Here is a 20,108-nt window from a genome sequence, read left to right as displayed (position 1 = left end):
TGATCATATTATTACAAAATATAATATACAAAAAGTAAACGTATGCAAAAATTGTTATTTAATTCAATAAAAACCATTTATTTCATAAATTGTTCTCTCTCCATATATATAAATGTATATTTACATGCATGTTAACTTAATATCATAATAAATTAATGTATACATCTTTTTAATATCTTCACTGAATTATTATAAAAATCAATAAAAATTATATTCTTTATTAAAATTTACAATTTGAGTTCTTTGATACCGTTAGTTTTTATCTAAAATATATGTGCACTAATAGTTTCCAAAATGTGAGTCAAACAGTGTTTTAATAATGCATTCATAAACTTGTTTCCTAAAATATCATCAAAATATGGTAAAAGCATGTTGAGTTTTTTTGAGGGAAATGATGGATCAAAGGGCAATCAGGATTTAAAAAATCCAAGATGGCGGACCCTCCGCCAGCTTGGATTTTTTTGATACGATTATCCATGATGCATCAATCTGTGACCAGAACCAATAAACATGTTAAGTAGTTCTAGGGGATTCTAGTTGTTCCTTTAGCACCATTCTTCGTCTTCTTCGTCTTCTTCGTCTTGTTCCCCTTCCCCTGGCTGCTGCTGTGGTTGTGTATCACTGTAAAAGTAAGAACGATCAATACAAAGAAAAAAATTATCATTACAGAAGCCTGGCATTGCGAGATATCGATAACTAATGAAGCTACGACGGCGCTCTTCTCACGTGCCGCTCCTAACATTAGCAATGATACAAAATGATCATTGGAAATCTGCTCCCCCTCATGCCTGTACAGAAGCGATTTAATTTCGACACGCTTTCTGAATCAGCCGCTGCTCCGAAGTCCCTCCACAGTCAAAGTTTGGGACAGGTGCACAGAGTAGTCGCCTAATACTGGAACTATCCTATTATTACCTTGTGTGTAGAGATTTGTGCAGAGTTTTAAGAAGACCAGGATCTGTTTCTTTGATAATATTCAGCAATCGACTCAAAGTCTCGCGTTGTTGATCTTGTTCTTGGAATTTTGTTTCCATTTTCTTCATGGCATCAGTCTACAAAATAAGTGGGAACGCAATCAACTAAATAAGAAACAACAATGGAGTGGAGTAGCTCGGGACTCGGTCAGAAGGAGACCCCGAAAAACTAGTTGGGGCTCTTCTTCTACTGCAGAAATATTGACAAATTCATAATTGTTGGTCAGCTGGCCAAAAACAGCAAGCAAGTAAACAAACAAATTAATAAACACGAACGAACAACTTACGAAGAAGAAAACCGAAAGAAAAGAAAACAAGCAAACAAACCTTCGACACAATAACTAACGAAAATGATAAGCACATAGTGCAATTAATGGTACACCGCTGACAAGCAGGATTGAATGGCTTACCATGTGTCTAATCTTTTTCTCTTGCTGCTCACATTTTTCTTCTTTCTGTTTTAACAATGCTTCTTTAGATTTAAGCTCTTTTGTCAGTGACTAGCAATAAAATAAGAACCCAAATTAATTCCAAAACTTGCACAAAATGGCATAGAGGGTGGGATATAAATGAAGGGGCGACTCCAGGGCGTCCCTTCCTGTTTTGAGATTCAACGACTAGATTTTATTTAGGGATCTATTTTTGTGGGTTCGAAAGAAGTCCCTATTCCGGCCTCGCAAAAAAGGCTCGGTAGGCTGTTGTGCTAGGAAAAGGAAGCGGTTTGCACCGAATTTTTAAATAAACTGAGATTGGGAAAATGAGCATACAACAAGAATATAGATGGATAACTGAACTCTCCATTCCCACTCATACTAATATCATAATGTTACAATATAGCACACGGCAGGCTCACCTTTTCAGTCCCTTGAACCTTCAATAAGTTTTCTCGAAGCACCTCTCCCTCTTGTATCTCTTTCCTCAATGTTTTCACATGCGTGCGAACGTCTTCCAATTCGTTCACCTTTTCTCTAAGAGATCTATTTTCTTTTCTCAGTTGATCAGCTTCCCGTAGATCTTCCCGTAGGTTACCGTTCTGCCGCTCGACTTCTTCCACTCTTGACTGCAGTTGTTGTTTCTCAGCCTCACAGATACTTATCCTAAGCTTCATGTCGTCAAGTTCACCTTGATTCAGTCTTAAGTTATCAGCTTCCCTTAGCCGTGAAGTTAGCCGGATTATATTCCTTTTCATTTCATCCATTTCTTTAGCTTTTGCTACAAGTGCTTTGTTTTCTTCTCTCATGGAATCAATTAGTTTGGCACCTCGTTCCAGTAAAAGATTTCTGCGCTGCAACTCTTCGAGTTTTTGTTGCAGTTCTTTTTTCTCGCTCTCAGCCTTTACGAGTCGTTCTTGCAGTTGTAACGTTTCTTTGGTGTTTTTTTCTTCTGTCAGTCTCTCATTCATTGCCTCGTCAAGTTGGTTTTGTAAAGATTCGTTCACGAGGAGCAAGTCTTTGATCTTGTTCTCGAGTTCCTCCTGCTTCGACAAAGATGTACTACTTTCATTTTTGTTTTCCAACTCCATTTTAAGCTTCATGAAATCTTTCATGTTTTCTTCGAGTTCTTTTTCTCTTCCAACTAGTTCATTATTCCTTGCATATAATTTTTCTATCTCACGATCTCTCAATTGTAATTCCTCATTTCCTTCCCTTACCCTTTGCCGCAATTCCTCCAATTCTTCTTGTTGCTGTTGTTCCACTTCTTCCATTTCCTTTTTTCTTACCAACAATTGTGTACACTGAGACCTTGAATCGTTTAATTCACTTTCTTTTTTTAGTAGTTCTTGGTTTTCTTTTTCAGCAAAACTCATCTGTAGTTTTTCAACCTCTTCTTCCCGCTCAACCAGTTCGTTATTCCTAAGCCTCCAAACCAACAACTCGTTTTCTTTTTCCAACAGTTCATCTCTTTCTCTCTTAAGATCTTGTATTTCCTTTTCTTTTAGTTGTAATTCAGCATCCTTTCTTTTGAGTTCTTCCACCTGTGCGTCCACTGTATTAGAATGTCCTCTAGTCCTAGACACGTTCCCATGAGGTGTAAGCTGCCCCGAGATCTTGTCTTGTACCTCCATGACGACTTCCTCTAGTTCTTGGTTGATTGCTGGTAAAGCTTCCTCGCTGGTATTGTCTTGGTGGTCAGTTGAGTCCGTTTCATAGTAGTTTTCTCTGAGTGACGATGCATTGGAGTTTGTTCGCGGCAAGGAAGGGGATGGATGTTCCTGCGTTTCTTCTTGGTCTTCCCTATAAAGATAGTACAACGAATGGAAATTATATTGTGAATAGGCTTTGCACCATCACGTCAGACAGCAGCCATGACAGGAGGCAGGAAAAATTGAATCTGTTCTAATCTGATTTACATAATGAATAAATTTTCCAGGGGAAAAAGACTCTATTGTTGTGCCTCCTATCATATGGCTATACCATTACGTAGTGGTGCAAAGCCGGCCTCTATATGTTCTTAGCGATAATACCTTCTCTGTATATTCTTAGTTGTATATGATGGCGAGTCTAGGAATCGAACTTACTTGTACGGGAGTCAGAGGGGTCACATCAGTAGTACACATCCCCCCCCCCTTCCCCCGTGCTCCCCTTTAGCTGACTAATAGTAAATATTTCTGGAATAGCATTTAACCCGTGAAATAAAAAATACTAATCAACGTAATGGAATTAAGGTCCACTAATGTGTATTAGTCTGATATCTATTTCACAGGTTTAATGTCTTCACTTTATCAAGCTTACTGTACTTACACATAAGAATGAGCACTTGTTACAGGCGTCACGTGCTTTCTAACCAATCGAAACACATGATCTGGCTCGTTCCAGGCCATTTGAAGTCTTAGTGGACACACGTGATCAGTCACCACGCGTCTGTCGTCTGAAAATTACGAATATTTAAGGTGTAAACAAACGAATTGCTATCTTGCAATAACAAAGTATTAACTGCACCAATGTCTAGCTAATGTCACGGGTTAAATGCTCTTGCCGCGAACAAACACTCGCTTCTTACTTATGTAGTCTCAGGTTTGATTTCTAGAATTGGCGTCACACGTGAGCTGAGTTATTGGCTCCCTCCCCTGATTCGAGAGTTTTTCTTCGGATTCTCCGGTTGCCTCACTCCGCAAAACCAACGACATGCTAAAATCTAATTCGATCTTTGAGTTATCGGCGCAAAGTAGCACTTTGTGAATTACTTTAAATCTTTGTAAAAAAAGCTCAGCCTAGTCCTTACCTTCATTGTCTTCAGACACCTCCATCAACTGGTAATCCTCTACATTACCAGGCAGATCGTACTTTTTGATAATCAGCGGTAAGACATCTTTACATGGTGTTCTAGAGGAAACGGCAATTGATCGGTAATCTAGGTCGCCCTTGTATTCTTCCATTTCAAACAACATCTGTGGAACCGAAGCAAAGATTAATTAATATTATCATAATTATTATTCATTGTTAAGATACATAATGACGTTTAGCAAATCCATTTCGCTGACGTACCCTGACAGAGCCTTCATCGCGACTTCGCATCTCAAAGCGGAATTTTTCAGGGTCGTTCCAACGACACTGCCACGTCAGGGGACAGCCTCCTTCTTCCAGGACTTGATTTACGCCTGCGAAAAACGCAAAACACAAAAACAATGACTTAATCACTTATTTGGGATCACTAGTGCGCTATTGGACACCTTCTTACAGAAAAAGAGAAGCTACTCTTTAATAGACGATAGCCAAAACTTGTAAAACGAAAACCAATTTAACAGAAAGAAGAATCGTTCAGGGCTTGTAACTGCGACTTACTTATCACTCAAACGTCAATGCAATTGGGAATTTTGTTTTGACTACCTACTTTTCAAATCTTTAGTTCTTTTCCCATCAAAACACTACTAACACCCCTTTTCTCTTTGTTTGCGGTATATGGAGAGACAAATCACAAAAAATAAGCCATCATATAAGGAATACCTACCTCCCTTACCGAGCCCTATTTCACACAAGTAGTAACGCAGGGGATCTGCAACCACGTCATACTTATCAAGAACCATGCGCACGACCTGGGCACTAGTGGTCGTCATGGATACCATAAAACTACAATATTTGGTCTGTCCAGATAAAGCTGTTGGATACACTCGGACAATGCCTTGTGGACCAGATTGCAGTAAGTATTGCATGGCAGGGTTCAACTTTTTAGAGCCGAAGAGCTTGGTTAGTTTAGAAGACTTGTGGCTGATTGATAGGGAATCCCAGAATTTAGAGATGCTGAAAGGAAAATGTACCATGAATGGAATAAATGACATAAACGCCTTGGGATTTTGAATAAAGTAGCTTGGCTAGTTTGGAAGACTTGTGATTCATGAAAAAAAAAAAAGCAAGAAACAACGACGAAAAAAGGGGGAAAAATAGGAGCATGTGCATTACCTTTTCTTTTCTTTTTTGTTGGTTTTACTTTTTTTCTTCTTCTTTTCCTTCGTCTTCTTGTGTTGTACGGCTTCCTTTTGGCCCTCCTTTCTAGTATCCTCCTGGCCCTGTCCATAACCCGAGGCAGAATGCAAATCAGAATGTTGGGAATGACTAGGTGTGACATTTGTACGAGTATGCTCATCACTGGCTGTAACACTGCTTGCTAATGAAGTAGCATCTGACGACATGTGGTATCCCGGATCACTGTCCATTGGAGATCCTGACTCCTGTGGTGACTGCTGCTTTGGAAATTCCATCGAGTGGTTGAGGGTTGGGGATCGCAGGGCCGTCAGGACAGCAAGAATCTTCTCTTTATCTTGCTCGGAAGCTGTTTCAAGAGCGTCTAAAAGCAATGATAGGAAAGGTACTTTTTATAAAACTGATAATGTGTAAGGTTTTTATAGCATCTCATAGCTGTTGATTCAACTTCACTTTTTTTGTTCATCAGCTATTCTTCTCCAGGCCTAGCATAAGTTAACTTTTTATCCTAAGGTCATAGTATTTATTTCAGCTAAAACACGTTCTTTGATAAATCCTTTTCATTTCACCATTACCCAGTGAACCTCCCCTAGATCCGCGCCTAAACCATGCCTTGATGCCTTCCCTTAACAAGTCCGGTGCAGTAGCGCTAGCCTTCAGATCACGCGGTGTTGTGATTGAGAGTCTTAGAATCTCACCTTGGATTTCAGCTTCTAAATGTTCTTCTTCACTAGGGTTATCAAGTTCGTAAATCTCAGATAAGACAAGCTCTCTTTCGTCTGGAGCACTGATACCGATTTCCTCTGTGGAAAGAAAGTTCACATTGATCAGTTGCATGATAAAGTAGACCACATGTCGACATTGGCTTCATCCATCTTATTGGTTATTTATCTGGCAATTATTTATCTGTCTATCTATCTATCCATTCATTTACCCATCCATCCACAATTCATCACTCACCCATCCATTCAACCCTCACTTGCATCACGTACCCGCACATACGGCACTGATCCGACCAATCCGGCATACATCCACTGACTCATTCACCCACCAATCCAACCCATACCATTACCATCTGCACTGCATACCATATACCATACATACCTAATAACTGAAAATTGATATTTTTAAGCGTCTTTCCATCCACATGGTGAGCTTTAAACAGAAGAAACGTATAGTTAGTGCACGTATAGTTACTGTACTTATAATGACTTAATAAGATTAATGTAAAAGTAATAAATGAATCAGATGTATCTTGAATTCTTTCACTCCTCTTGTATTATCTACAAATGCAATATCGCTGTGTTCCTTGATAAAGACTCATTTAAACAGGGCCTCAGTGTTAGCCTTTCAGTGTCAAAAATATTCACAAATACCAAAGGTAAAATAAAGAATGCAAAACTTCAAAATTAGAAGCGCTTGAACTGAAATGCTACAAACCTTACATGATTATTCAAAAATACATCAAAAGAAATAGTCTTTTACGCAGCCGCTATTAGTGTCGTCACGCCAAGCTCTTACTCCTCTAAGTAGCGCCGCTATAAAGGAGACTACAAAAGAAATCGCCGAGGCTAACCCTAAACAACAGAAAATCCGAAAGTGGACTAGTATTAACTACGACTTCTAGCCAAAAATATAAGAAAGCACATCAATTTCCAATGGGATAGGTAGGGCAAGTGTTATTCATATATGACGGTCCTTGTCAGACAACCAAAGTTTTCCCCATGGATCTATAGTATCTTGGAAGGAGAATTCCGTCGACTGGGTTGCCTGGGTTCTCATGGTCGTCAACTAGAATTTCGATTACGGAAACTTGGGTGGGTGTTTTTCATTTAAATTGGAAATGATAAAAGAAGGCTATTCTATACCTTTGAATTGTTCTTTGAAGTGCCCGAGTCCAACGTGCTGTAGCCAGTGTAAGGCATCGTCTTCGGTCCAGTCAACCAAAGGAATCTTGTGAAAAGGCATAACTTTTTTCTAGTAACAAGAAACAAATAAAGACAATTATCTTCCATTAATCAAGTACACTACCGGCTCATGAGTCACAGAACCGCAACAAGAACACTCGTGCAAAAAGGTTGGAGAAGATTTGGTGAGAAGGTTTGCAAAAGGTAAAGCGAAATTGAGGAAAACGGATGACGAATAATAGTGGTCATGTCGGCCTTTTGCGATAAGAAAAAATATACATATTGGGCTTCCTGTGTTTTGATTTGACGCACGCGCGTCGCGTCATGAGTATTGGCGGGAAACCAGAAATGAGTCGAAGATCGCGTGGTATGCTGTTGTCCTTTTTTCTTTTTCTTTTTAATTCCTTGTGCATGACTGAAAGACGGCGCTCTTAGAAGCCTTAGTTAAAGAATAGAAATTTCAAAATGGACTTTATTCGTAGCAGGAATATAATTTCCTTTGTCAGAATGAAAGGTAAGTCGTTTAATACCCATTTTTTTGACCTATGTAGTTAAACAAAAACTGCCTACAAGGGCCACCAAACTTGGTTCTTTGACCTCTTTCGTGTTCTTTCGTCAGGGAATAATAAAAGCGAAAGAGTTAGCCCTGGCATTGTCTCTAGCAGTAGGGATAACTTAGTTTCAAGTAACAGCCCTTCTTTCCAAGGTTTGTCTATCTTTATTTTCACTAGTTTTTGTTTACTGAAATTTTGTTTACTTGTTTAATACAAAGATCAATATTTTTAACTTCGTAATATCTAATAAATAATAAATAAATAATCTAATATTTAAAGTTATAAATGACTAAACTTACACTTGGCGTAGGCATTAGTGGTGACATTGTGAGAGGTGGTGGAATACTATCAAAGTCTAGTTCATCATTCTCCTCGTCACTATAAAAATAAAAGATAAATGAATAGGTAATGTGACACAAAATACTACTATCATGGTACTACACCTACAAAAAATAACTGCTGCTCTATTTTCTATGGACACCCTTTTTATTGAACTTGATAAAACATTTTTCTTTGGATTATTTTGTGATATCAGTCAGCAAAATGTCAGCCTTATTTTTCGATATTGTTCTTTTCTCTTGCAAACTACCAATATTAAAATTATTGTTAACAATGATTATTACAATTAGAGAAAACTTTTAATGAGAAAGAAAACATATGGGATATCACTTATTTATCCCGTAATTATCAAAACTATTCAGATATATTTGACTACTATTCTTTATCTCACAAAGTGGTGGTATTTCACTTTTTCTTCCCATCAGGCATTGCAGACTAGTTGCATTTTTAATGGAATTATGTGGTAAAATAGAATATTAAGCTTTCTCATGACATACCATGGAATATCAATCAATCAATCCTTCAATCAATCAACTTTGTCAATAAAGGATGACAGATGACAGTAATTTAAGTGATTAACACTTGGTCCTCTTTTAATATCTCTAGTTGATTAGATACAGGACCACCATTAAAGTGGTCATCCAAGCCACATGAAGGTCTAACTTTTTGTAGATGTAATTACAAAGGCAGCACCTTCTCCTTGGTTATTTTTAAACCATGACTGTTGGTCTAGCCGAGGTTTGAACCATGACCTCTTACCAACTGAGCTATCCAGGTAGTGGTTTTCACTTGAATTTTCTTGCATAAACACTTACCTAAAGACTTGTGCGTATACTAGCAAATAAAAGTGCATGATGGGATATTCCAAGGTATGCATGTGCCAATCCAAATTTTTGTATAACAAGTATACATGATATTCCATATAAAGTATCAATAACAATGCAAATACATTCATACCTTGCAAACATTGGAGGGGGCTCATACAAATCCTCATCTTCATCATTAGTGGTTTCATGTTCCTCATTAAACAAATGAGGTGGATAGATAACATCATCTTGATCTAGATCTAAAAGAATAACTTTTTAAAACTATGTGCAATGACAGGTTCATAGAAAATTGAAATGAAAAGATCAGTGTTGCCATGGGCCAGTGTATTTCTAGGTTTTTTACTCTTCATACTAAAATGCACCTAGCTCAACATCTCCAATAAATAGGCCCCTGACCTCATTCCATCCTTCTATCTGAGGACATTAATAAAGAGTGTGCCACTGTGGCATTTGAAAATTATTTTATACTGCTTCATATTGTGCTCGAAAAATCCTTCCCTGTTGAGGATGTATGCTTGAACCTAATTTCTATACCACACTAACCTTGATTCAAATAATTTAAAGATTCATTGCCAGCATTTTGAACATAATCCTCATTGTCAGAGTACATATTGTCCACATCATCTTGAAGATCTTCAGTTTCTAATTTCTCATCTCTACCTTCATCATCATCATCACTATCATTTCTATCCCTGTTCACTCTTTCAGGTGAATATTCTGTAATATCTTCATTCTCAGCCCACCTTGGAGGAACATAAAGTCCTTGAGTTGTATGTAAACTATTATTATCATGGCTTTCTTTGTCAAGTAATATTTCACCTGGACTACATACACCATTAAAATGTCTTCTTTCAGTAGTGTAATCAAAAGTATCTGTCATATCTTCTCCATCTTCAATAGAAGCACTTGAGACAGACCCCACATCACTAGTATTTGCACTACTATCTTTGTCATTATCAAAATGGCTTTGCACTTGGCAACTATCTAACATAAGATGATCTGTAGTGCCTTTGATGATATGAGAATGGTGATTGTCATCTTCATCATCACCATTGATATCATCATCAACATCATCTGCATAATCAATAATATTGGTTACATAACCATCAGTATCATAAGTACTTTCATTCTCGTTATTTTCATCATAATTTTGCTTGTTTATCATTTGTTTCCCTGAATTAGTATAAGAATTATTTTCTTCAGTTCTGATATATGAATTATTTTCCTGAACCTCTGCGATAGCCCTCCCATCACTTCTCTTTAAAGAGACACTTAAATTATTTGACAGCATGTTATCACTGTTTAAGCCCAGTTTTCCATCCACTTCGGTAGTGACAAAAGGTCCTTTTGCAGAACTGTCTACTCCTTGTTTACTTTGGTGTTCATCAGGTTCCCTTTCTTTTTTCTTCAAAAACTTTTCAAATATTGTTCCACGTTTTAAGGTAGACTCGCTTAAACTTGTATTGAGAGGCCCTGTTCCAAGACCCCAATCAATCTCTCTCTTATAACCACTGCTGCTGCTACTCCCAGATTCAAAGGACAATATCTCGGAGTAATTTCCTGGGAACGTTCTATTTGCTTTTTCACTGTCATTACTGTCAGTTCTAAAGCTAACTGTTTTTAAAAGAGTATCTGATTCTGTAATCACATCATCCACTGATACTGGTTTGAAACGACGACGTCTATGAGAAGATTGGCTGATGGATTGCATTACTGTAGAGTTCGTACTACCGCTTTGTCCAGACAATAAAGTTGTGTTGCTTTTAGACATAATAGAACTGTCATTTATACTTGATGTTTTGGATTGATGCATGTCATTATTGGCGTTATTTGTATCGTTACAGCTATAATTACTTCGGATGTTTTTGCTGATATCCTCTTTTATGTTGTCTGATGAATTTGTCTTGTCTACAAGAGCCTTATAAGATTCCACTTTTGGAGATCTAGTTCCCGAAAATGAATTATCCTTCTCGTTTTGTGTTACAATTTCTTCGTCCAAAGGTGGAGGAGTGCAGGGTAACGGCGGTTTGATATTGTCACTGACTGATTCATCAGAATCAACATAATCACCGATTAACATGTCACCTAAATCCTCATCAGAATAAGAATTAAATTCCTGTTGCGACGATTCCGAATCATAGTCTTTTCTATTATAAATATTCGAGGACACTCTTTCCTTGGAGTAAACATCGAATCCAGAGCTTACGGCACCATTACTTGCCATCGTATTTGCAGATAAATTCAAATCCTTGACGACTACTTGTTTTGTTACGTTGCTTTTCCGTGAAGCATAATTCGAATTTTTGTTTAAAGAATTTGAGTATTTTTTCTCAGCTTCTCCAGTCGCTTGTTTACCATATGTAGTCTCAGATTCTGTATTATTGTTTAATCCCAAAGTATAGTCGAAAGAATCTCGGCGAAGATCGGGGCTCCGAGACCTATTTCTTCTTGTGTTATTGCCAGGCCGACGAGCAGGGCTTTTTGGTCGAGACTTGGTTAAATGTTTCAGTCTCCCATTATTTGGCTGAGGTAAAAACTCCCCTCTTCGATCTACAAGACACGACGAGTCGTCCTCTGTCTGTTTTGTTTTTGTAGTACCTTTGGCAAAAGCTTTCGCAGTTTTTGGCGTTTCTATCTCAACTGCATACTGATCGATATCTTGTCGTTTTCGTGAAATTCTATCCCTTGGGGTCGATTTTTGGGAATCCTTTGCTAATCCCGGTAGGGCAAAAGCCCCAGAGAGTACGTTTCTCTTATGCATATTTTCCGTACGAGGAATGAAAAGCCGTATTAAACATAATAAAAAGAACAAAAGAAAGCAGTCTTCCCGCTCCTAGGTGATTAGGATTTGATTTGACTGACGCAACCAGGTATATCGCTAGTCATTAATTATTCATCACGCACTCTTTGAGCATTGCGTGACATAAAATATATTTAGGTACGTTGCTGAAGGACTAGACAAGGTCGCTTATAAAAGGTTCTGCTGTTTTTTTTCAAGTATAAGAAGCTAATGTTCTGTGTTCTATCATCACAGGTTTGAGATATCTCATGGTCTACTTTGCGTTAATATTGTTTGTCTCTCAAGTAACTGGAAACATCTTCATAAACGTCCTCATAATGGAGCTCGTTGAAGTACCAACTGAGCATATTTATCAGCTGGATAGTAGTTCTTATGTAAGTATTTTGATAGTATTCGATTCAGATCTCGGCCGTTAAAGCATTTTGGGTAAATAGGAATCGGTTACATATATGGGCGAGAGAATATGAAGTACTTTGCTAAATATTCTCTTGATATGGTATTGCGAGAGAGAGAGAGAGAGAAAAAAACAACAACGATAAACCAACAACAAAAAGAACGAAATAAACCAACCAACCAATCAAACAAACAAACAAACAAACAAAAACAAGCAAGCAAACGACCCTGCATCAGACTATCCATCCATTTATTTACCAAATCATCCACAGGTAGCCCAAGCTTGGTTTCTGTGGTGTCCTGTTATAAGGAAATGTATGGGATTCATCAAAACTATAAAATTTTTGAATTTAGCGCGTTTTAAGATTCCCCCCCCCCCCCCCCCCTACCAGTAAGGAAAAAATCTTAAAACGGTCTAAATTCAAAAAATAACCACACAGAGCGAAAGAAGTGCTATTTCTCAATGATCGGGTAAAATGTCGAGGCTTTATTTCACGTTTCGATGATTTTATTGAAAGTTTTGATGAATCCCCATACATTTCCTCATAACAGGACACCACAGAAACCAAGCTTGGGCTACCTGTGAATCATTCGGCACAATCCACCACCCACCCATCCATTCATCCCTCCCTCCACTCACCTACTCGCACATGCTTACGGCACTGAGTCATCCACCCATCCATCCACTGACACGTTTACCCACCAATCCAATCCATACCATTATCATAACGGCATACCATTACATACCATTACCGATACCGTCTTTCCATTCACATGTTGAGCTTTAAACAGAAGAAACATATAGTTACCGTACTTATAATGATGACTCAAGATTGATGTAGGAGTAATAAATGAGTCAGATGTATCTTGAATTCTTTCACTCCTCTTGTATTATCTATTCTCGATTATCTACAATTGCGATATCGCTGTGTTCCTTGTTAAAGACTCATTTAAGCAGGGCCTCAGTGTTAGCCTGTCAGTATCAAAATGATTCACAGATACCAACGGTAAAATAACGAATGCAAAACTTCAAAAATAGAAACGCTTTAACTGAAATGCTACAGACGCCTTAATGAATATTCAAAATAAATCAAAAGACTACCCGCCGAGACTAACCCTGAGCAACCAACAGAAATTTGAAACTAGACTATTAAATAAAAGAAAGCACAGGTGATATTTATGACGCCAGGGGCGGATCCAGGATTTTGTTTAGGGAGGGGTGCTGCGCACAAAGTTAACCCAGGGAGGGGTGCACTCCTTAGAATAAAAGGGAAAAACAGTATTGGTTGTCTTCGAAGTAGGAGCACAAAGTCGAACCAGGGAGGGGTGCGCACCCCCTGCACCCCTCCTCTGGATCCGCCCCTGTGACGGTCCTACAGTCGAATATAGGATCGATATAGTACCTTATTCTGTCGACTGGGTTGCCTGGGTTCTCATAGTCTTTAACTAGAATTTTGTTTACGGGGACTTGGGCTTGGGTCTTTTTCATTTTAATTTGAAATGATAAAAGAGGACTATTCTACACCTTTGAATTGTTCTTTGAAGTGCCCAAGTCCAACGTGCTCAGTGCAGCCAGGTAAGGCAGTCAACCAAAGGAATCTTGTGAAACTTTTTAAAGAAACAAAGATAATTACCTACCATTTAACTACCAATACGTAATAACCTACCTACTAATAACTACCATCTATCAAATACCCTCCAGCAGCTCAAGAGTCACAGAACAGCAACGAGAACATTCGTGCAAAAATTGGTGAGTTAACTACAGAAATTACATGTCCGATTTTTAAAAACAGTGGTCCTGTTTTTTGTTTACAAGCGTAAACAATTTTTTGTACGAGGGGGAAAAAGGGTTCTGTATAGGTAAAAAGTGGTCCGGGTAAACCGTGCCCTAGTAAAGCCACTGTTGACGAGTGAAAAATTCCGGCAATTTCAAACTACAATACACTGAAAAGCAACCACAAAAATCTATGAGTAGTAGATAAAAGTAAAAGTTATAAATGACTAAACTTACCTGGCGTAAGGCACAGTATATACCTTAAATATATTTAGTACATTTTTGTATCTTAATTTGGTTAAAAAAAACACTGAGGACAATGCATATGGTAAGGGCTTTCTACTGTCAAAATAATTATGGCCTTTACACAATAATTAAACACAAAAGACTTTTCTATTTTCAATTATAAAATAACTGTTATGAATGTCGCGTTCTGATTGGTTTGGAGCGCGTGCTTTATGAGAGAACATTGTACGCGCGCTTACTTTCCGTTGCGTCATTTCTATCTATTATTGTAATTTGTATTTTATAAAAGAAATAAAAAACTTGCTTGCTGTGCTGTGTGCAGTCATAAAGCACTTGGGGATTGGCAGAACACTCAAGGAGTGTCCAGAAGCACTCCGCTACGCGTCGTGCTTCTCCTAACACTTCTCTCATGTTCTGCCAACCCCCGCGTGCTTTATGACAGCACACAGCACGCGCGCGCGTTTTCTATTTCTTTATGTTAGAAAGTGCTCATCTAGAGAAGTACAACTAGCAGGTTTGGGATACTATTCAGAACCTTGACAAGTACAGAATACTGAGAAAAAAATCATTTTTGATATTGTTTAACTATAAATGCAAATTAATCCCTTGTTAATGATAAAAAATCTAATTTATTAAACTAGCCGTATTTTAATGAAGCAACTGCAGTCTGCATTCAAAAATGCAGCCTTGAAAACTCATGAAACTGGTTGAATAATTTGTAACTTTTTAAGTTCAGAATCTTGATATAGACTTGGAACAAGAAATCAGTAGTTGTAATTCCTTCTCTGTCATTTTATCCAGGTATGCTCACTCGATGACTTGTTTTTGTCAGAATCAGACTTAAAATTTGACAATTCACCATCTACCGAACATCGTGTTACTCATCAGTCTCGTTTTCTTGATAAACTACGGCATATTAAATATAATCAAGGTGTTCGTTGAGATAAATTATTAACTCGTTTTTACGCTTCGCGTATCCAAGAGAAAAACTGCGATTTAATATATATAAAATGATAATATAAAGCATACAAAAATCTTGGAACGCGAATTAACGACGATGCACCGCGAGGTGATTTTTCGATTCGCAAACTTGAGTTTTGCCTACTTTTAGACATGACCCTGACGTGAAGGCGTACCGGGGTCACTTACCGGGAAGTTTTATTATCAATTTTCATTAGTTATTTTGGCAAAATTTATCAAAAAGCCCCCCCAAAAAAATCCGTGCGGAGCAATCTTAATGTACACCACTCTTATCATTGCCTTTCATAGCGCAGTTGTGTCGGTCACTTCTGAAATTAATAGTGATAAAAAATCGAGACACTGAACAGTAAATTGTATGCGTAATAAATAATGGGTAGTTTTTCATACAAATCTCTATAATTTTTATTCCGCACATTTTTTATAATTTGGTACAATATATTCTGAAAGGAGCTGTATTCTAAAATATACAGAATGGAAAAAGAGCAAGAAAAGAAAAGATACATCGAGTTTGATGCCGTTTTTGACATTGTCAATACATTTGGATTTTACCAAAACAAACTTTACTGGTTTGTTTCTTGCCTCAAGCTGCCTATGGTAGTACAGTTTGGATTCCTTGTCTTTGCATTAGGAACTCCATCTTTCCGTTGCACTAGCAGCACTATTGCTAACATCACTTGCCCCATAAAGAAATGCTGCGAGAACTGCACGTCGTACGCATTCAAAGACTCCTTTACCAGTATCGTTAAAGAGGTAAGCTTTGTTAATCATTTCATGTATATGGGTACAGCTCAAGCAAATAATCTCTTCTCAAAAGAATGACACGTCTGAAATGGGAAAAACATTCAGTTTAGCTCGAAAGGTACATCGAAGAGAATCCTCACTTCTCTAATGAAAGACTGACTTGTTTTCTTTTTCGTAGTGGAACCTGATTTGTGATCGAGCCTACATCGCGGCAGCTATTCAGTCTAGTTATTTTGTTGGAATGTTAGTTGGTTCAGCAATTGGGGGCCATCTTTCTGACTCTTTTGGAAGAAAAAATTGTATTTTCATTAACTGCTTCGTTATGGTAAGTTTATCTGTGGCTGTGCCCTGCACCTTCATCAGTATATTTAGCCGAAGGGGAGTTATGAAGGGGCCTCTTCTCTCGTCTTGGCGTTTTCTCCAACTCTATTTGTATTCTTTTTATCACAGGTCTCTGTTTCCCTTGGTTCAGCCTTTGCAGACTCGTATATTTTAAGCTGTGTGTTACGTTTCGCCGTGGGATTTTCTCAAATATCTCTAATGGTATCCCAGTACACCTTCTTAATTGAGCTTGTAGGACCCAAGAAACGAACATTGGCTGCAAATGCTACGGAATTCGTCTGGACAATTGGGGCTTTATTTTTCGTGATGATTGTGTATTTGTTACCGAAATGGCGTCACACTGTCATTGCTGGAAATTTAGTTGGTTTTGTTTTTCCATTATTTTATAGGTAAGTGGCAAATAAGTAGAGAGCTACGGTTTATTGTTGAAGCTCACAACTCGTTTTTCACGTTGCACTATTGGCGTAGCGAGAGTCATAGAACTTATTCAGGAGCAAGCGTTCGCACTTTGACGCGAATGTCCTAGCCCAAACTGCCATAGGATTTTTCTTTATTTTTTTCAAGGGGATTTCCCCTGTCCTTCTGACTTCACTGCTTTGCACCGTTCATTTTTTTGCATCGTTGTAACCTTTATTTATGTTTCCTTTACAGAGTCTTCCCGGAATCACCTCGTTGGCTTGTTGCTAATGGTCATTTGGATGAAGCACATGCAGTCCTGATGAAGTACGGTTCAAAAACCAAGCAGCCAATTGACGAAGTAAAGCTTATGACACTACTGAAGAACATTAGAGAAGAGCAGCTGACGCGCCCTCAACATGCCAAGAAATACCACATTCTTGACATGTTTAAGACACCGAGACTGAGACGTTGGAGTTTAATTGTGTGTTTCAACTGGTGGGTTGAATGTACAAGCAGAGAGACAGACAAAGTTAAAAACAAAAGAACTAAAGCCTGGTTACTCTTACTAGCGACACAAACCGGCGCAAGCCGACTCACTGACCTCCATGATCTCACTTAGAAAAGAAGCGACACCGTAAGCGCAAATGAAAGTGCAACAACAAAAACCAAAAATGTTTTTCTTGCGTTGGTTTGTGCTTGTGCATCAGTATTCTTGCGCGCTTTTAAGAAACAGGCTTAAAAGGGTTCGAACTTTCAATAATCAAACTTTACTAAGGACAATAATTTTTCATTATTGAAAGAAGATTCCGCATGTTTCACAAAGCAGTATGACTATGGAATTTTCAAGCAGTAAATCAGTCACGTTCGATATTTTGAATTGTTAGTCCACCATGCGCATTAGGAAAATGTCATTTGTAGATTCATCTACACTGACCGTTTTCACAGAACCCAAGAACCCAAAAACATGTGCATCAGGGCTTATTAGTTGAAAACCGGTGAAACCAGTTTGTATCCCTGTCTGATGTTCTTCATGTCAAACTGCTGCTTAAACTACAGCACAACCTCTATCAAGTGACCACTGTCGGGTAATTGTCACTGAGGTGGCAATAAAAGTTTGACCGCTTTATAAGAGGTAGCCTGCGTGTATTCGAACACAAACTGTTGGTTAGGTTCGTCTGCGAATCAGCGACAGATTTCTGGTTCTCAACACTCCCAGAAACGTACCTAGATATATGTACTAAATTACAAGGACTCTCATTGACTGATTCGAATAACGCTAAGCAGCCAATGAGAGAGCGCGTAAGAATGCGAGTAGGGATTAACCAATCACAATTTAGTACATGTATCTAGGCGGTATGTAACTGGGGAATAGAACTAGAAATGTGTCGCTGATTCGCAGACAAACCGGCTAACAAACAAGTTTGTGTTTGGATGCACGCAAGGCTATATACAAGGTCGCTTATAAAAGGTTCTGCTGGTTTTTTTCAAGAATAAGAAGCTAATGTTCTGTGTTCTATCATCACAGGTTTGTGATATCTCTGGTCTACTTTGCGTTAATGTTGTTTGTCTCTCAACTAACTGGAAACATCTTCATAAACGTCCTCATAATGGAGCTCGTTGGAATACCAAGCAAATTTATCAGTTGGATAGTAGTTCTTAAGTAAGTATCTTGATAGTATTCGATTCAGATCTTGGGCGTGAAAGCATTTTGGATAGATAGGAAACAGGTCATTATATATGGCGCATTTCTAGCAAAAACATTGAAGTTCTATATCTATTCAAGTATCTTCAAAACTAAAAAGAGAGAGAAAAAGGAAAAACACAACAAGCGAACAAACAAAAAACAACAACAACAACAAACAAACAAACAAGCAATATAACAATCAAACGAGGCAGATCTATATTGCCATCAGGTTCGAAGTCTACATGACGCCTTTAGAAGCTTCTGTGGATGTCTTGAAAGTGTGGCACAGTGGAATCAATTAAATTTTTGAATGTTCCTTTTGTTTTCTGGACGTGCAGGTTTGAATCCCACAATGCACATTTTTTTCTAAGAAGGTCTTTTAAAAACTGCCGGACATAGTTAATCATTTAGAAACTAGCTCGTCAGTGGACTAGAGTACGAAACCCGTTCTGTCCAGATAATTTGCTATAACAATTACATTTGCTACTAAATATTGTTTGTATTCAAAGGTTTGGTCGACGCCTACCATTTTTTACGTTTAATGTCCTGGCGGGCATCATGTTGTTTTCCTTTACGTTCGTCCCCAAAAGTATGTGTCATTAATTTATTTAAATTATGAAATATTTAAAATGCATTATACGCGCTGGTTGGCAGGCTCCAATAATCATCTGAGATTATTACTTTATTGTGAACCTAACTATGTCTTTTTTTTTAGAATATGCTATGGTAACAACTGTTCTCGCAATACTGGGAAAATCATTCATGGATGTTAACTTCGATAACGTATTCTTAATAACGTCAGAGCTTTATCCAACCGTGATAAGGTAAAACTAATTAATATAAAATGAGGTACTAAAAGATTTTCATTAACCCTTGTACATATCAGTTAAGGAGTGGTCAATGCTTAGCGTGCGTATATCCAGTTCAGAATGTACGCGGGAGGTTGCCAAGCACAAAAGAAGCGTAAGAGTAACTCTAAGCTTCTTGAGTGCTTAAGCAACCTTCCAAGTGCGCCCAGAACTGGATATATGCACAAACTAAGCATTGCCCATTGCTTTTGTAACATAGAATAATCGTAAAAAATATTTGTTTATCGAAAAAAAAATTCAAATTTTGTTCCAACGAAATCTTCATTACATAGGGCGCGTTAGTCAAACACGTCAGCGTGCACCATCCATTTCTGGATGCACGCTCGCGCACGCTAATTAAAGAAAAAAGAGCGCACGTTATATCGTGGCTATGTTATGAATAGCATTGTTAACATTTTGTTTGGCAGGAATATTGCAATCGGTACAGGTTCCATGACGGCTCGTTGTGGGGCGATTCTTGCTCCTTACTTTGTCATGATGGTAAGTGTGTTCAATCATGCTTTCTTTCATTCATTTGTTCATTCAATCACAACCTGTTTCAGTTTATGTGTGTAGACATTGATAAATATTTCTTACATTTTTTTCAGACTCAGTTTCCCGGAATATCAATAACCTTTCCGATGTGTATTTTCGGGGGCCTTGCCATCGTTGCTGCTATCGCTGCATTGTTTTTACCAGAAACATTGTTTGCCAACATGCACCAATCAATCGAAGAAACCGAGGAAGTCGTGCTTCATTACAGCATACCTTGTTGTGGCAAACCTACTGGCCACATGGTTAAAGAGCCTCATGCCGAAAAAGAAGATCTTACCGCGAAGAATTCAGATGATATTGTTGAGGCTGTTGCGACTGTCTAAATA

The 20,108-nt window shown here is 38.1% G+C and overlaps 2 protein-coding genes across 3 annotated transcripts; one reads left to right on the top strand and one right to left on the bottom strand.

The window, feature by feature from the left end:
* Positions 1-82: 82 nt before the first annotated feature.
* On the bottom strand, positions 83-12,535 carry LOC116293984 (uncharacterized). Its single transcript, XM_031701489.2, has 15 exons — positions 9,563-12,535; positions 9,150-9,258; positions 8,153-8,231; positions 7,261-7,369; positions 6,497-6,547; positions 6,091-6,195; positions 5,372-5,756; positions 4,923-5,212; positions 4,460-4,572; positions 4,197-4,362; positions 3,716-3,842; positions 1,828-3,208; positions 1,385-1,474; positions 916-1,052; positions 83-621 (listed from the first exon to the last, which is right to left on the bottom strand). The coding sequence occupies exons 1-15, from the start codon at positions 11,778-11,780 to the stop codon at positions 546-548; spliced, it is 5,436 nt and encodes a 1,811-aa protein (XP_031557349.2). The 5' UTR covers positions 11,781-12,535; the 3' UTR covers positions 83-545.
* Positions 12,536-13,690: 1,155 nt separating this feature from the next.
* LOC116293986 (solute carrier family 22 member 15-like) lies at positions 13,691-20,105 on the top strand. 2 transcript variants are annotated; one of them, XM_031701491.2, is made up of 11 exons: positions 13,691-13,788; positions 13,915-13,962; positions 15,684-15,963; positions 16,133-16,279; positions 16,405-16,685; positions 16,948-17,190; positions 18,221-18,355; positions 18,889-18,968; positions 19,095-19,203; positions 19,656-19,728; positions 19,836-20,105. In XM_031701491.2, exons 3-11 carry the CDS (start codon positions 15,685-15,687, stop codon positions 20,103-20,105), a joined length of 1,617 nt encoding a protein of 538 aa, XP_031557351.1. In that variant the 5' UTR covers positions 13,691-13,788; positions 13,915-13,962; position 15,684. The 2 variants fall into 2 exon arrangements, with proteins under 2 accessions (XP_031557351.1, XP_031557352.1); XM_031701492.2 differs by having other exon boundaries at positions 13,712-13,788; positions 13,918-13,962.
* The last annotated feature ends 3 nt before the right edge of the window (positions 20,106-20,108 follow it).

This window comes from Actinia tenebrosa, unplaced genomic scaffold (genome assembly GCF_029948245.1).
Source record: "Actinia tenebrosa isolate PJP-AT-01 unplaced genomic scaffold, QUT_ActTen_1.0 PGA_scaffold1__47_contigs__length_23844297, whole genome shotgun sequence".
Classification (NCBI taxonomy): Eukaryota; Metazoa; Cnidaria; class Anthozoa; order Actiniaria; family Actiniidae; genus Actinia; species Actinia tenebrosa.
This window is presented reverse-complemented; position numbering and strand designations above follow the sequence as displayed.

Coding starts and splice junctions, on each gene's coding strand:
- LOC116293986 (XM_031701491.2), top strand. CDS start 15,685: ATGGAAAAAGAGCAAGAAAAGAAAAGATACATCGAGTTTGATGCCGTT. Junction 17,191..18,220: donor TTAATTGTGTGTTTCAACTG/GTGGGTTGAATG, acceptor CTATCATCACAG/GTTTGTGATATCTCTGGTCT. Junction 19,204..19,655: donor CTTTATCCAACCGTGATAAG/GTAAAACTAATT, acceptor TTTGTTTGGCAG/GAATATTGCAATCGGTACAG.
- LOC116293984 (XM_031701489.2), bottom strand. CDS start 11,780: ATGCATAAGAGAAACGTACTCTCTGGGGCTTTTGCCCTACCGGGATTA. Junction 5,757..6,090: donor TTTAGAAGCTGAAATCCAAG/GTGAGATTCTAA, acceptor CATTGCTTTTAG/ACGCTCTTGAAACAGCTTCC. Junction 4,573..4,922: donor AATAGGGCTCGGTAAGGGAG/GTAGGTATTCCT, acceptor CGTTTTTCGCAG/GCGTAAATCAAGTCCTGGAA.